This window comes from Rhinatrema bivittatum, chromosome 2, assembly GCF_901001135.1.
Source record: "Rhinatrema bivittatum chromosome 2, aRhiBiv1.1, whole genome shotgun sequence".
Classification (NCBI taxonomy): Eukaryota; Metazoa; Chordata; class Amphibia; order Gymnophiona; family Rhinatrematidae; genus Rhinatrema; species Rhinatrema bivittatum.
In genome coordinates this window covers 38382048-38396079 of record NC_042616.1, presented here as the reverse complement: position 1 = coordinate 38396079, position 14032 = coordinate 38382048, and the positions used below count along the sequence as shown (strand labels likewise).

At 48.4% G+C, this 14032-nt stretch overlaps 1 protein-coding gene across 3 annotated transcripts in view; it reads left to right on the top strand.

Moving 5' to 3' along the window:
• LOC115083857 (zinc finger protein 271-like) overlaps positions 1-14032 on the top strand; it is a 634158-nt gene that overhangs the window by 602457 nt on the left and 17669 nt on the right. For all 3 annotated transcript variants that reach the window (XM_029587896.1, XM_029587895.1, XM_029587897.1), the window contains exon 3: positions 7979-8098. In XM_029587896.1, coding sequence (XP_029443756.1) covers positions 7979-8098 — 120 coding nt within the window. The remainder of the gene's footprint in view (positions 1-7978; positions 8099-14032) is intronic.

Sequence of the window (14032 nt, the reverse complement as noted above, 5' to 3'; positions counted from 1 at the left end):
GGGCTCCCCTAACTGTCTTGTCAGCAGGGGAAGGCAACTTAGTGGGCACAGAACCAACGCCCCCTAGTTTTTGGTTTTTTATTCAAGGGCTGCAGTCCTTTTTTTTTTTTTTTTTCAGGCACAGTTGGCGCAGCCGGCCAAACCTAAAAGTTCTGGATCGCAGTTTGCGGATCCCCGCGTGCCTGGTGCCGCAGGTTAGCGTTGGAGTGTGTCTAGACCTGCTGTGGGTCATGCTGATAAAGGACCCAGATGGCATGGATGAGGAAGGCGATCCTTGCTCCCTAGAGGATGAGAAATTCCTCCAGGGTTGGAGTCTCATAGCAAGGAGTTGCCGGATCCGATCTCCCAGATACTGAAAATGCTGGAGCTGTCGAGGGCTGATTCCAAGTCTGAGCCAATTAATAAAAAAAAAAAAACCCCAAAAACTTTTTAGTTTCTTTGCATAAAATATCATGTTTCGTCCCCACTATGGATGACTGATCTTGAATGGGGTGCTCGGAAGCTAATTTTAAAGAGGTGACGAGCCTTGGAAGGGCTATACCCCCTGACTCTGGTGGTGAGAGAGAGCAGTTGCGCTTCCGAAAGTGGATGCGCTTGTGTGTGCCGTCACCAAGCGGACGACTATCCATGTAGAAGGGGGAACAAATTGCACATAGCCTCTTGCTGTTCCCTGGTGGCTCACACTTGCTTGCTTCTCTCTTGGGAAATCAATGAGTTTGATTCGACTTCCAAGGCATGAATGGGACCGGCAGCTGCCTTTTTGGTGGATGCGGGCTGGGACCTGATCCACACTTCTGGCAGAGGGATGTCTTCAGTGATTAGCGGCCAGGCGTCAGCTATGGCTGCGGAATTGGTCGGCCAATACAATTTCAAAGTCTCATCTTACGAAATTTCCCTTTGAAGGATCACTCTTATTTTGGAATGAGTTAAAAAAAAAAAAAAAAAAGGCCAATAAGTGGGGTGAGACCCAGGCTCCTCACTTGCCAGAGAATACGAGGTAGGAGCTGTGCTCCTTTGGTGTGGGAGACTGTGCTAGAGGTTTCAGATGTTTTTGACCCTACAGATGAGTGGTTTCCCAGAAAGCTAGACTTCTGCATAGGTCTCAGTTCTTTCGGCCTGGCTAATGCGGTGGTAGCCCCCACCCCGACCTCTTCAATGAAGGTGTACGGGCCCACCTCCTGGAACAGGAGATAGGGGGTCGCCTGTCTCTTGTATCGAAGGTGGTTCAAGATCATGTTGGATCACTGAGTTCTGGAAGTGATAAGAGTCGGCTATGCTCCTGGAGTTTCTCAGTGTTCCTCGGGACGTCTTCATGGTGTCTCCCTGCATCTCTCCGCAGAAGAGACATGCAGTGGAGTGTACGTTGTTAAGGCTTCTGAGACTGTGAGCTGTGAGTGCCCATGTCTCAAGAACATATGGGCTGGATTCAAAGGAATCAACATCCAATTGCAAATGACTTGTTTCTGCATGGAAACCTTATGCTTGGTGATTAATGGCGGTACAGTCAGGGAAGTTTCTCACGTCTCTGGATTTGTCAGAGGTGTGTTGGCATATTCCTGTCTGCCTGGAGGGTTAAGGAATTCTGCTTTTTGCTGTTTTGGGTGGCATCATCAGTTTTGAGCGCTGCCCTTTGGTTTGGCCTCTGTGCCCAGAACCTTCTCCAAGGTCATGGTGGTGGTGGTAGTGGCAGTGTTGGCATTCTGGTCCCCCCGTACTTAAATGATTGGCTAATTCGGGCCAAGAGCATGAAAGAGAGTCTTCATGCCTTGTGTAAGGTGATCTCCTTGCTACAGGATCTAGGTTGGATGGCGAACTTGGCCAAAAGCAATCTACAGCTATCCCACACACTGGAGTCTCTTGGTGTTCATTTTGCCACAAAACAAGGCAGGGTGTTCTTGCTGGAGAGCAGCATTCAGAAACTGATGGCGCAATGTGACTATTGACAGAAACAAAATGCCTGATGGTATGGTCTTACCTACAAGTGCTCCAGTTGATGACATCCACCTTAGAGGTGGTTCCATGGGCAAGGGCTCATATGCAACCTCTTCAGTGCACACAGCTTGCACATTGGAGTCCGCAGTCTCTAGACTACTCGTTATGGCTTCAGTTACCAGTAGAAATCAGCATCCATCTGCAGTGGTGATTGCAAGCAGATCATCTAAGGAAGGGCATTCTTCTACAAACACTGGTCTAGCTAGTACTCACGACGGATGTGAGACTCCAAGGTTGGGGGTTCATTGTCAGGAGTTGACAGTGCAGGGGTGCTGGAGTACAGAGGATTCTCTCTGGCGCATCAATCAGCTGGAAGCCCATGCCGTTTGATTGGCATGCTTACGATTTGCTGATCGCTTGCAGTGTCGAGCGGTCCAAATAATGCAGCAACGTTGACTTACGTCGATCGCCAGGGAGGAACCATGAGCCAGCAAGTGTTGCAGGAAATAGCCCAACTCATGCCATGGGTGGAAGTACATCTTCGGGAGATGTCACCCATACACATTGCAGAAAAAGACAGTGTATGAGCTGATTTTCTCAGTTGTCAGAGTCTGGATCTAGGAAATAGGGCTTCCCATTTCTAGACTTGCTGTCGACATCAGAACCATGTGAAGAGAAATTGCATGTGGTTGTGCCCAGCAGTTCTTACCATAGGAGCCCCATTCCACAACCCGGCACATGAAATGGTTCTGACTACAGATGCATCCACGAAGGGGTGGGGGATCCATTTGGGGCTCGTGAAGACTCAGGGTTTGTGGTCCCCATCAGAGAGGACTCAGCAAATAAATCTGCTGGAGCTCAGAGTGATAAATAACACCTTTCACACCTTCTGCAACCACCTGTGCAGAAAGAACATCATGGTCCACACGGACAATCAGGTGGCCATGTTCTACATAAACAAGGAAGGCGGGTCCAGTTCCTGGATCCTGTGCAGGGAGGCGGTGCAGATCATGGAATGGGCAGGGGAGTGATCCATCTCCCTCCAGGCGATCTATCTCCCGGGCATGGTAAACACCAAAGCCGGCAAACTAAGCCGGATTTTTCGTCCTCATGAATGGGCTGTGACCCAGGAGGTGGTGAATGAGCTGTTTGCGACGTGGGATCTTCCATGCATGGACCTCTTCGCGATGATATGCAACAGGAAAGTTCCGGCATTCTGCTCTGTCTACCCCAGCCAAGAGCGGTTCGCACAGGGTACGCTCCTCATAACGTGGTCCGCGGGGACTCTTCTATGCTTAACCTCCGATACCGCTAATTTCCATAACAATCCATAAATGTATTGCGGATGTTGCAGACCTCATCCTTATTGCTCCAGCTTGGCCCAGACAACCTTGGTACGCCTATCTAGTTCGATTGTACATCGCCCTGCCTATTCCTCTGGGCGACAGCATGAATCTCTTGACTCAAGAAGAAGAGATGCTTCTTCACCCCATGCACTCCTTGCTGCATCTCATTGCTTGGAGGTTGAGAGGTGAGTATTAAATCACCTGAACTTATCAACGAAGGTCCAGGATGTTTTAATCTCATCAAGGAAAACTTCCTTAGGGCAAGTGGCAACGTTATTCTTCTTGGTGTCAACGCAGGGAAATAGACCAGTTCTCTTGCTTTTCTGAATCACTGTTGGAGTATCTGCGTACCCTGTACCAGGCCCGGCTGGCAACAGCATTCATACATGTCCATGTGAGTGCTATTGAGGCTTACCATCACCCACACAATGGGCTTCTGGTGTCTAACCATCCTCTGGTTTCCCACTTCATGAAAGGGATCTTGCAATTGAGACCACCCAAACCTCCAGTTCCGTGGGACATCAACCTGGTTTTGGAACAGCTCATGCTTCCTCCTTTTGAACCACTGGATAGTAGCCACATGCAATACCTGACATAGAAGGTGCTCTTCCTGGTTGCAGTGACTTCAGCAAAACGAGTCAGTGAGCTATAGGCACTAGTTCACTACTCCCCGTATTTACAGTTTCACCACGACAAGGTTGCATTGTGAATACATTCCTCTTTCTTACCTAAGGTCATATCTGCTTTCCACTTGAATCAATCCATCACGTCGCCAACATTCTTCCCAAAGGCGCACAAAAACTGGAGGGAACGCTGTCTTCACACTTTGGACTGTAAAAGAGCTTTAGTATATTATAAGTGACAAACTCATTCAGAGAATAGGACTTCTCAAATTTTTGTGTCCTTCAACCCGAATGCTCTGGGTCTACTAGTGTCTAAAAGAACTCTTTCAAATTGGATCTCCCAGTGCATTCACTTTTGTTATTCAAAGAGAGTGGCGAGCCTTTCTGGGGCACCAAAGGCACATCAAGTGAGGGTCATAGCGACTTCAGTAGCATATCGCCACAAAAGTACCGTTGCTGGACATATGTAAGGCAGTCATGTAGTACTCTCTGCATACTTTCACATCTCACTACTATGTTGACCAGCAGGCATCTTTGGACGCAGCACTGGGCTCAGCTGATAATCAAGAGCACCTTAACATCTGCTTTTCCGCCATTAACAAATGATTGAAACATCACAAACTGTCCTTAAACATGATGAAAACTGAGTTTCTCGTTATCCACAGCCCCCATTCATCTATCAATTTCAATTCCATATCTCTCACTGGCCACAATTTCACTATCCAACAGCAGACCAATAGTCTTGGAGTCATTCTAGATCACACTCTATCTTTCAAGTCCCACATTAAACACATCATTGCTCAAGGGTTCTATCGTCTTCGTGTTTTATTGGGTCTTAAAAAAACGTCTCAATGCATGGGATTTTCGTACAGTACTATAAGCCTCACTCTTCCCTATAGTCAACTATTGCAACTTGCTTTATCTTGGATTACCGAATATTGCTATTAAGCCTTTGCAGCTATTACTCAACGCTACTGCCCGCCTTCTCTCTGGCTTAAGATGTTCTGATCGAATTACATTGGCTTTCCATCATTGAGAGGATAATGTACAAGGCTGCAATGTCCATTTTTAAATTGCTGAATGATGAATCCACTGTTTGGGCTAATGCCATGCTTCACTTTTATCAACCCACAAGGTCCCTGCGCTCGTCACAACGTGGTCTTCTTGATGTACCATCCCCAAGGCTTGCCAGACTCTATGTCACACGTGAATGCACTTTCTCTATAGTAGGCCCTACTCTCTGAAATTCTTTTCCCTTCAAAATCAGGCAAGCGGACTCTATCAAGAATTTCAGAAAGTTAATTAAAACCTATCTTTTTAATTATGCTTATTTTTAATCCTGATTTTATTTCTTATTGTTTATATTGTTTTTTTGGAAGTCATGATTTTAGTATTTTATTTAGTTTTATGCTGACCTTGTAATATTTAATGATTTTTTTTGTTTGTTTTTATTCATTTAAGTTTTATTCTGTATTTACATTTTATTCTGTATGTTCCTTTGTACATCGCCTAGTCCTCTTTTGTATTAGGCAATTCATAAATTAATAAAATCTAAATCATCGGCAACAAGATAATGAGACTGTCCATACCAGCGGCGAGTTGCGCACATGGGGATTATTCAGGATTAGAACATAAGAACATAAGAAATTGCCATGCTGGGTCAGACCAAGGGTCCATCAAGCCCAGCATCCTGTTTCCAACAGAGGCCAAAACCAGGCCACAAGAACCTGGCAATTACCCAAACACTAAGAAGATCCCATGCTACTGATGCAATTAATAGCAATGGCTGTTCCCTAAGTAAAATTGATTAATAGCCATTAATGGACTTCTCCTCCAAGAACTTATCCAATCCTTTTTTGAACCCAGCTACACTAACTGCACTAACCACATCCTCTGGCAACAAATTCCAGAGCTTTATTGTGCGTTGAGTGAAAAAGAATTTTCTCCGATTAGTCTTAAATGTGCTACTTGCTAACTTCATGGAATGCCCCCTAGTCCTTCTATTATTCGAAAGTGAAAATAACCGAGTCACATCTACTCGTTCAAGACCTCTCATGATTGCAGGAGACTATCACTCCCTCCCTCTGAGTCTTCAAGTGTGCGGAAGCTGGGGACTCCCAGACAGCATGGCTAATTCAGACGGGGAAAAAAGCAGGTTTGCTTACCGTAAATGGTGTGTTCCGTAGATAGCAGGATAAATTAGCCATGCTGACCCGCCCACCTCCCTGGACAGCCTCTCGATTCTTCGCTCCGCTGGATGAGTTAGATTATGGACTGAAGGAAGATGGTGCCGCACGGGCAAGATCGTGTAGAGCCAGAGTTCTGCGATCTTTGAGAAGCTCTGCCGAGGGCCCTTCCCAAGGACGTTCCCAGACAGCACGGCTAATTCATCCCTGCTATCTACGGAAAACAGCGTTTGCAGTGAGCAAACTTGCTTTTCCTTGAAGGTAGAGGTGGCAGCTCTTGCCAGTTTTCTGAGGTCAGGGGTCTGGTGAATCCTTGTCGGCCCATCCGGAGGTGGCCCGTTTCTTGACAGGGGTGAAGCATCATCGTCCCCTCCCCCCCTTGCGGTTGCCAGAGCCTGTCTGGAGCCTCAATCTGATTCTGGATTTTCTGGCAGGTTTCACCTTTCGACCACTGTGTAGCCTCTCCTTCAGGTTACTTTCCTTTAAGGCAGTGCTTCTTGTAGCAATTTGTTCTGCCAGGAACCATTCTTGTGAGTTGACTCCAGGGGTGTGGTCCAGATGCGGCCGTTCCATCTTTGATGCCGAAGGTGGCCTCAGACTTTCACTTTAATCAATCGAATTCCCTGCCGACACTGGACAGGGAGAGTGATGATGTGGATGAATATCGTCTGTTTGGATGTCAAGTGGCATATTATGAGGTATTTGGAAGTTTCTCCACTTCTCAGGCAGGCAGACTGGTTAATTATACTCCACAGTGGGGGTAAACTGGGCGAGCCGGCGTCATAGGCTACAGTAGCCTGCTGGATCAAGGAGGTAGTCACAGCCGCGTATGTGGATGCTGACAAACCATTACATAGACAGGTCAGGACTCATTCCACTAGGGCTCAGGCAGTGTCATGGGCGGAGGTTGTATTGTTGCCTCCTGTTGAGATTTGCCGAGCTGCAACATGGTTCTCCTTACCCACCTTTTCCAGGCATTACTGCCTGGATGTGCAGGGCCAGGAGGACACAGTCTTCACTTGTGCGGCATTGATGGGACCATGGGCAGCCTCCTGCCCTGTCCAGGTGTAGCTTTGGTTCATCCCACTGGTCGTGGATTAACCTGTCTGAATGCTGAGAAAGGAGACATTAGCACTTACCTAATAATGACCTTTACTTTAATGAAGACAGGTTGATCTACCTTCCCACCCTTGGCTGTCAGATTGTGGTGCTTTTGTCCTCCTGCATGGCTGCGTTTCCGAGGATAACTGGTAAGTGTCAAATCTAGTCTTTAGATTAGTGACGTTACACTACTTGTCTGGCCCCTTGTGTTTCCTGTTAACTGAATGCTTGAAAGGTTGTCTGTTAATGGTTATGATCAAATATTGTTTAGTTGTCCACAGTTGGCTTTTGCAGAGAATACTGGTGGGCTGATGTCATTGCAGGGGTTTAAATACCGTGATGTCAGCTTTGCTCTGTCTCCATCTGCTGGTAGAGGTGCATAACCCACTGGTCATAGATTAACCTGTCTTCACCAGAGAAAAGGAAATTATCAGGTAAGTAGTATCTTCTTCCATTGCTGCTGCTTGTGACCTTGAGCAGGTCACTTCCACCCTCCATTGCTGGGACCTCCTCACTGTACCTGAATAAAGGGATACGAGGCTTGTGCATAATTAAATGAGTGATAATTTTTGGTTGGAGATAGACTGAAGAGATGAACAAAGATATTTTTTGTGATATTTTTGAGATGTGCAGGGCCATGAAAACTGTTCCTCTTCAATTGAATGTTTTCATATTTTTGTTCACTAAAACTGGTGAAATTATTTATGCTAGAAAGTTTTCTAAATATTGAATTTGGGGGAATCACACCTAAAGTGACTATGGGAAGCCTAATTCAGTGCTCTTACTCCAGGAACAGGCTCTCCGACTGTCACCCCTGATATTATCTCCCACATTGAACGAGGGGAAGAGCCGTACATCAGGGATGAGCCGGGATCAGAGGAAAGAGGAACTGGGAGAAGCAGCTGCTCAGGTGAGTGCAGGAATAAGAGGGACCGGGGTAAAACTGCTGAGAGGAAGAGTGGAAGGAGCAGCTGGGAACTGCAGAGACCCCTTCACAAGCTCCTCTGGAGAGCTCTCTAATCACTCCCAGGGTTTCTGTTACAGGCACCAGTCACATGGTACAGTGCTTCGCTACCTCGTTGCGCTGCAGCCCTGTCTCGGTCCTCTTTTTCCCACCATCCCACAGGCAGGAGGAGAGCAGCACTTCATGCCCCCTTTGCCACCTCCTCTTGCTTTGCTCTCTTACGTTTCAGTGTGCAGGGACCCCCCAGACTTGTAGCACAGACCGGAGGCTCCGGGCATTCAGTCATGAGAGTGAAGCCAACAGAGGAGGGAGCAGACATGAAAAGACGTGCCGCTCTCCTCCTGCTGGCCTGGGGGAGAGGGGGACATAAGAGAGGATCAGAAGAAAAGGATCATTACTTCCATCAGCACTGCCACTGCCCACATCCACATCCCCAATCTCGGGTGGCCTGCTTCCCCCTGATACAGACACTGGGAAGGCTGCTGGCACTCATTGTCACCTCATTGGCTTTTATAGGAGCAGCCCCTCTATCAAAATAAGTAAAAACATCCAGTTGCATATATATTTTCAGCCCTGGCTTTCACAAGGATTATGCCATGGGGTTAGGGTGTAGGAGACAGGATGCGGGGAAGGGAGCAAGAGAAGATCATGCAGGGGGAGTGGGGGAGAGAAAGAGAGATAGGATCATGTGGGTGAGGATGCTGTGGAATTTGGATCTGTGCGCCATGAAGTAAAAAAAGTTTGAGAAGCACTGACACAGGGCATCCCTTCCCCAACTGAGTCACCTTAAACTCAAGTCTTTCAAGGAAAAGGCCCTCGTCTGGAATGTGTCTTAGTGATGTACCAAAATTTAACAAGAGCTGTATTAAACTCGAAGAGAGCTGCCTCGGGGGGACTATATTCTGAGATTATATTAGGACCCTATGTATATTAAGAGTAAGAATAGTGTCATCACCACTAACGGGTATCCTGCAGCAAGCAACAAGTGTCCCAAATAAGCCTCGCCATTAAAACAAAAAAACACGCCAGAAGACAAATATTCTGTGTTGTCAATTAGTAACACAGAAATAACACCGCAACCACGAGTCAGAGAGCGAAAGGAATGCACTGGTCACACCATTATTCATAAATTAACCAAACCCCCAATCCCTCCCCTTCCACCTAATTAAGGGCCATCTCTATTCAGCCTGATGAATTCCCTCATTCCCAACCAAATCTTCCTGAGGACCTCCATCAAAACTCCGCCTGTGTTCATGGGCAGAATGAATCTGACCCCCAGCAAAGTCCTGATTACTATTGCTATAACATTCCACTGAAGAGTTGTCTGGAGTTTGTGGGGGCCAAAGATATTCTTCCCTTGAGAACTGGTTGAAGTTTTGAAAGTGGCTGTCAGGTTTCTGGCTTATTTTGTATTTATCTAGCAGAGGTCCTTTATTGGATCAGAAGAGAACAATTGTACACAGTCAACACATTTCAAGAAAGTACTTCTCAATTTCCCACTACTCAGCACTCTGCTCATGGATTTAAAATTACACGTATTCCCCAGGTATTCCTCCTCTTTTTCAACTGAAATATCTCTTTAAACTTTACCCAGTATGATAAACAAATAGAAACCACAGACACCCCCACTCTCCATAAATACGGCTCACGTGTGTATACGTTTAAAGAGTAAGATGCTGGAGCCAACTCAGGTCTTCCCATAGACCTTATGGAAGGACTCCTGGACTCTGCAGACATTCTGCAGTTTCTTCTTCCACACTGCAATTATCTGGTTATCATTTCCACATCCTACACGTCCTATAATGTAAGAAAGTAGATCTCCCAGAGAATGAGAATGGGAGTGCTCATATCGTGGGCAATCGCACCTTAATTGTCGTGTGACAGGCTTCCATTATAATCATGGCTCCTTTTTTTTTTTTAAATAATTTTAATACAAATACACATTTGCTTAGGAAAAGTGTTCAGAACTGAAAATGTCCAAAAGAAACAATAATAAGAAACACAATGGACATCTCTTTCTTCACAAAAATGTCCTCCGTATTAAGGGGGAGAGCTCAAATTTGCACAAGAAATAACTGCCATAAAAAAACAGGCGACGAGCTGGATAGGCCTAAGAGCATAATCATCTTCAGTTCAACTGAAGGGTTAGGCAGAAAGGATAACTCGCAAGCTGCAAATCCCCACTTAGCAAACCAAGGAACTGGGAACGTGAAAGGAGGAGAAGTGAGAAGGCTTAAGAAACACATACTTATTACTCTGGTATTTAAGAAAATATTTGAACAAACAATGCCCCGATTCGCAATGTCTGGGGCTGAAGAAGCAAAGAACTGCCTTCCGCGCAACTTTCGCCATATCAGAAAAAAACAATTCTTACTTTATAATTAAAAGCAAGACTCCTGATTGTGTTTAAAAAAAAAAGTCTCAAAATCCAATCCTGAATCTGGCTGAAGTGATAGAAGAGACCTCAGAATTCTCCAGAAATAAAATTGGAAGTTCCCTGTACCATACCCGGATCAGGCCAGACTCCTGGGGGTTTTTCCCTCCCCCTTCCAGCAGATGGAGGCAGAGAAAGTTTCGCTGACACCTGTTGTGGCGCCTGCAAGTCCCTCAGTGTTTCTCTGTCTCCAGCAGATGGAATGTGGTGCGACACCTGCGGCCTGAACAAAAAAAAAAGAAATTATAGGGTAGAGGTGACTGTTAACCTCCCCGAAGGTTGCTAGGTCCTGGTGGGGCCATCCCTTTAGGTGGAGGAGGGGACGAGCGGAGGGGTTGGAGACCCCCGAGTCTGTCCAGATTCTGGACCCGCTGAGGGAAGAGATCACTAGTGGGGCCAGTCCCCTCTCTTTCCTCCTACAGCCAGGTAGCCGGATCCTGAAGCCTTCGTAAGGGAAGTTGCTGTTTATAAAGTTTATTAAGTTAAAAAAAAAACAAAAACCCAGAGAGCTTAAGTATTTTTAATTGGTGGTTGTGAAGGTCGGGTTCTGCGGCAGGAGGAGCGGCGTGCGGCTTCAGGGAGGTCGGGCGCAGTGAGAGCCGGTTTTGGCGTTGTGTTTTTTGGCAGGCGGGCTGGGGCGGCACGGTGGGCAATACACGGTGTGTGGGGGAGACTCGTGCACGACTCCCCCTCTCCGGCACTTGCTCCCCGCACTGCCCTCTCCCGGGGAGTGCAGATAAGAGCTCGGGCAGATGGCGTGTGTCCGCCTGGAGCGAGGGGGAGTTCAGCAGCCCGAGGACGCCTTCCCGAAAAGAAGGGTTTACAATTGCTTGCATGCCAGCTTCAGAGAGCACATTTTAGGACTCCAAGCCCTGCAGGTGTGTTGGGCGCCTTGCCTTTGCTCCGTGGGAGTGGAGGAATTGGGGGGCAGGTCTGCGGGTATTTGTGGGGCTCGGCAGAGCGCGGCTTGATAGGTTTGCAGGGCGGAGTGGGGTGAAGGCACGACCCCCCCCCCCCTTGCACTCTACACTTCACCCTGCTTCCCTTTTCCTCTGCCCCCCCCCTTGTGTGTGTGGGGGGGTGGTGGTGATGTAGGAGAGATGTTTGTGGGGGGAGCAGCGGAGTAAAGGAGTTGTGTGTTGGGGGATAGAGAAAGGGGGTATTGGGTAGGGAGCTTGTGGGGAATGAGTGTGTGCAGGCAGTAATGGGGAATGCTGGGCCTGGGCTGGGTTGTGTGCACACTCCCCCCCCCCCCCGACACTCTCCACTTTGTTCCCTCCTCTCCCTCTCCACTTCCTCCACCCTTCCCTTCTAGGGGTGAGTGTGTGTGGGGGGGGGGTGTATGGGGAGGATGAAGGCTGTGCAGTGCACGCACAATTTCCCCGTTGCATTCTTCACTCGTCCCTCTCCATGTTCTCCTCTTTACTCACCCCTTTTCTCCCAACTCCTCTCTCACTTACAGCTACCCCCTTCCTTCCTTCCCTCCCCATCTTTCCCACCCCTCTGGCCTTGTCTTCCTGCTGTTGGTGGGGGCCTGGGAAACCTCATCAGCCCTTTCGTCATCCACTGTGCCTTTTTTCTCTTCTACTGGTGGGGCCTTGAAAATCCCAGAGGTCTTCCGCTGCCTCCCCCACCACTGCTGCCTCCACGGTGAGGATTTCACTGGCCCTGGCCCCCCCTGCCGGCTGAGGTCTCCTGCAGTGGCTGCAGCGGCACGGCAGCCCGTCCATCCGCTCCGGATGACCATTGCCGTGTGTGTATGCGCTGCGCCGCTCACCTTGGTTTGAGGCTGTGAGAGAGGAATGTAGTGGCGCAGATGATTTGTGGATGGGGGTCTGTGTAGGGGGTGTGTGCATGTAATTTGGGAGGGTGGTGTGGAAGCACCGATGTATATGTGCGGGTGGGTGTGTGGAGGTGTAGGTTGGGTGTGTGGGTGGGAGTGGTGTCGGTGGTATGTGGAGGTGATGGGTGATTGGCTGTGGAGGGATGTGTGTGGGTGAAAGTGTGAAGATAGGTTTTTATGGTGCGAGTGGCTAGGGGTGGGGCTGAGTGTTGTAACTGGGTTTGCGGGGGTGTGCAGGTGGAGGTTTGAGGGGCAATGTGTGGGTAGAGTGTGAAGGAAGGACTGAGGTGGTGGGTGGTGGGTGTGGGGTGCAGGGTTTTCCCAGAAGTGTGCATGGTGTAGGTGGCTGTGGTTAGGGGTGTGTGAGGGGATGAGTCTGCAGGGGAGGGGATGAGTGTCGCGACTGGGTCTGCAGCGCTGCGCATGGTTATGTGGTGGTGGTGGTGCTGTCAGAGATCTGAGGGGGTTATTGGCATGGCATGGTTTATGGTGGTGTGGGCGCAGGTTGCTTTGCGCATGGTGAGGGGGTGAGTGGGTAAGCGTGCATCGGGGCGAGTGTTGTGAGTGGCTTTCTGGTGGTAAGTGTGGGGTGAGTGGCTGGGAATGTAGGGAGATGGGTTTCAGGAGATGCATGTGAGGTGGTGTGAACGGTGTTGAGTTGGACAGACAGAGGGGTTTCATGCTTTCCAGGTATGGAGGAGGTGTGTGGGTGTGCGCATTCTTTCCTCGTTCCTGCTACGTGTCCATCAGCTTCCTCCTCTTTTCTGTGTCCTCTCTTTCAGCCTCTCTGTTCTTGTCCCCCATCCATTCTTCTTCCCCTCCTCCTTTCCCCTGGACCATGTGGCCTGCAGTTTTCCCTGAGGCTCAAGTTTCAGTTTTGTTTTCTGGCTCTGTGCTTCTCCCGGCTGGCTTGCCCCAATAGCGCTTCCCCAGGTGCTGCAGAATCAGCTGGAGTTCGTTTTGTTTTCTGGCAGGTGGTCCTGGGGTGGGCAGGGGGGTCTACTCAGACTCCCGGGGTCATTTAGGAGGTGCAGTTTTTTGGAGGCCTGACTCTTTAACAGGCTTCGCAGCCCAATGTCCCGGAGAACAAGAAACTACACCTCCCTGAAATCCGGAAAAAATAACATGGCTGAATTTTTTAAAATATTGTTTGCATGGAATTGATTATTAATGAGCTTCTTTGCATGCATTAGAAAATGTTATGCATGCAAAGCAGCTCAGTTCAATCGGGGGAGACTGGGGTTGAAACATTAGGAACAAGGAGTAGGCCTCAAGTAGCCTATTGGATCGTACTGACTAGTGAGGCCGGTTTCCTTGGTTGGGGAGCACATTGCCAAAAGACAGGTGACTCAGGGCACTTAGACTCGGGAGGAGGGCTATAAGGATGGTTCTTTTGCATTTTGCTCCTCAGTTGAAGGGAAGGGCAGTCTGTCCAAAAGTGTGACAATGGTAGCACGTATATATCATCAAGGAGGAGCCAGGAGTCAGCAGTAGCACAGGAAGTGGGTCTGTTGATGCTCTGAGCAGAAAGAAATCTGAGAATGCTCTCTGCGAGTCACATCCTGGGAGGGGAAAACGTGCAAGTGGACTTTCTCAGCAGAAA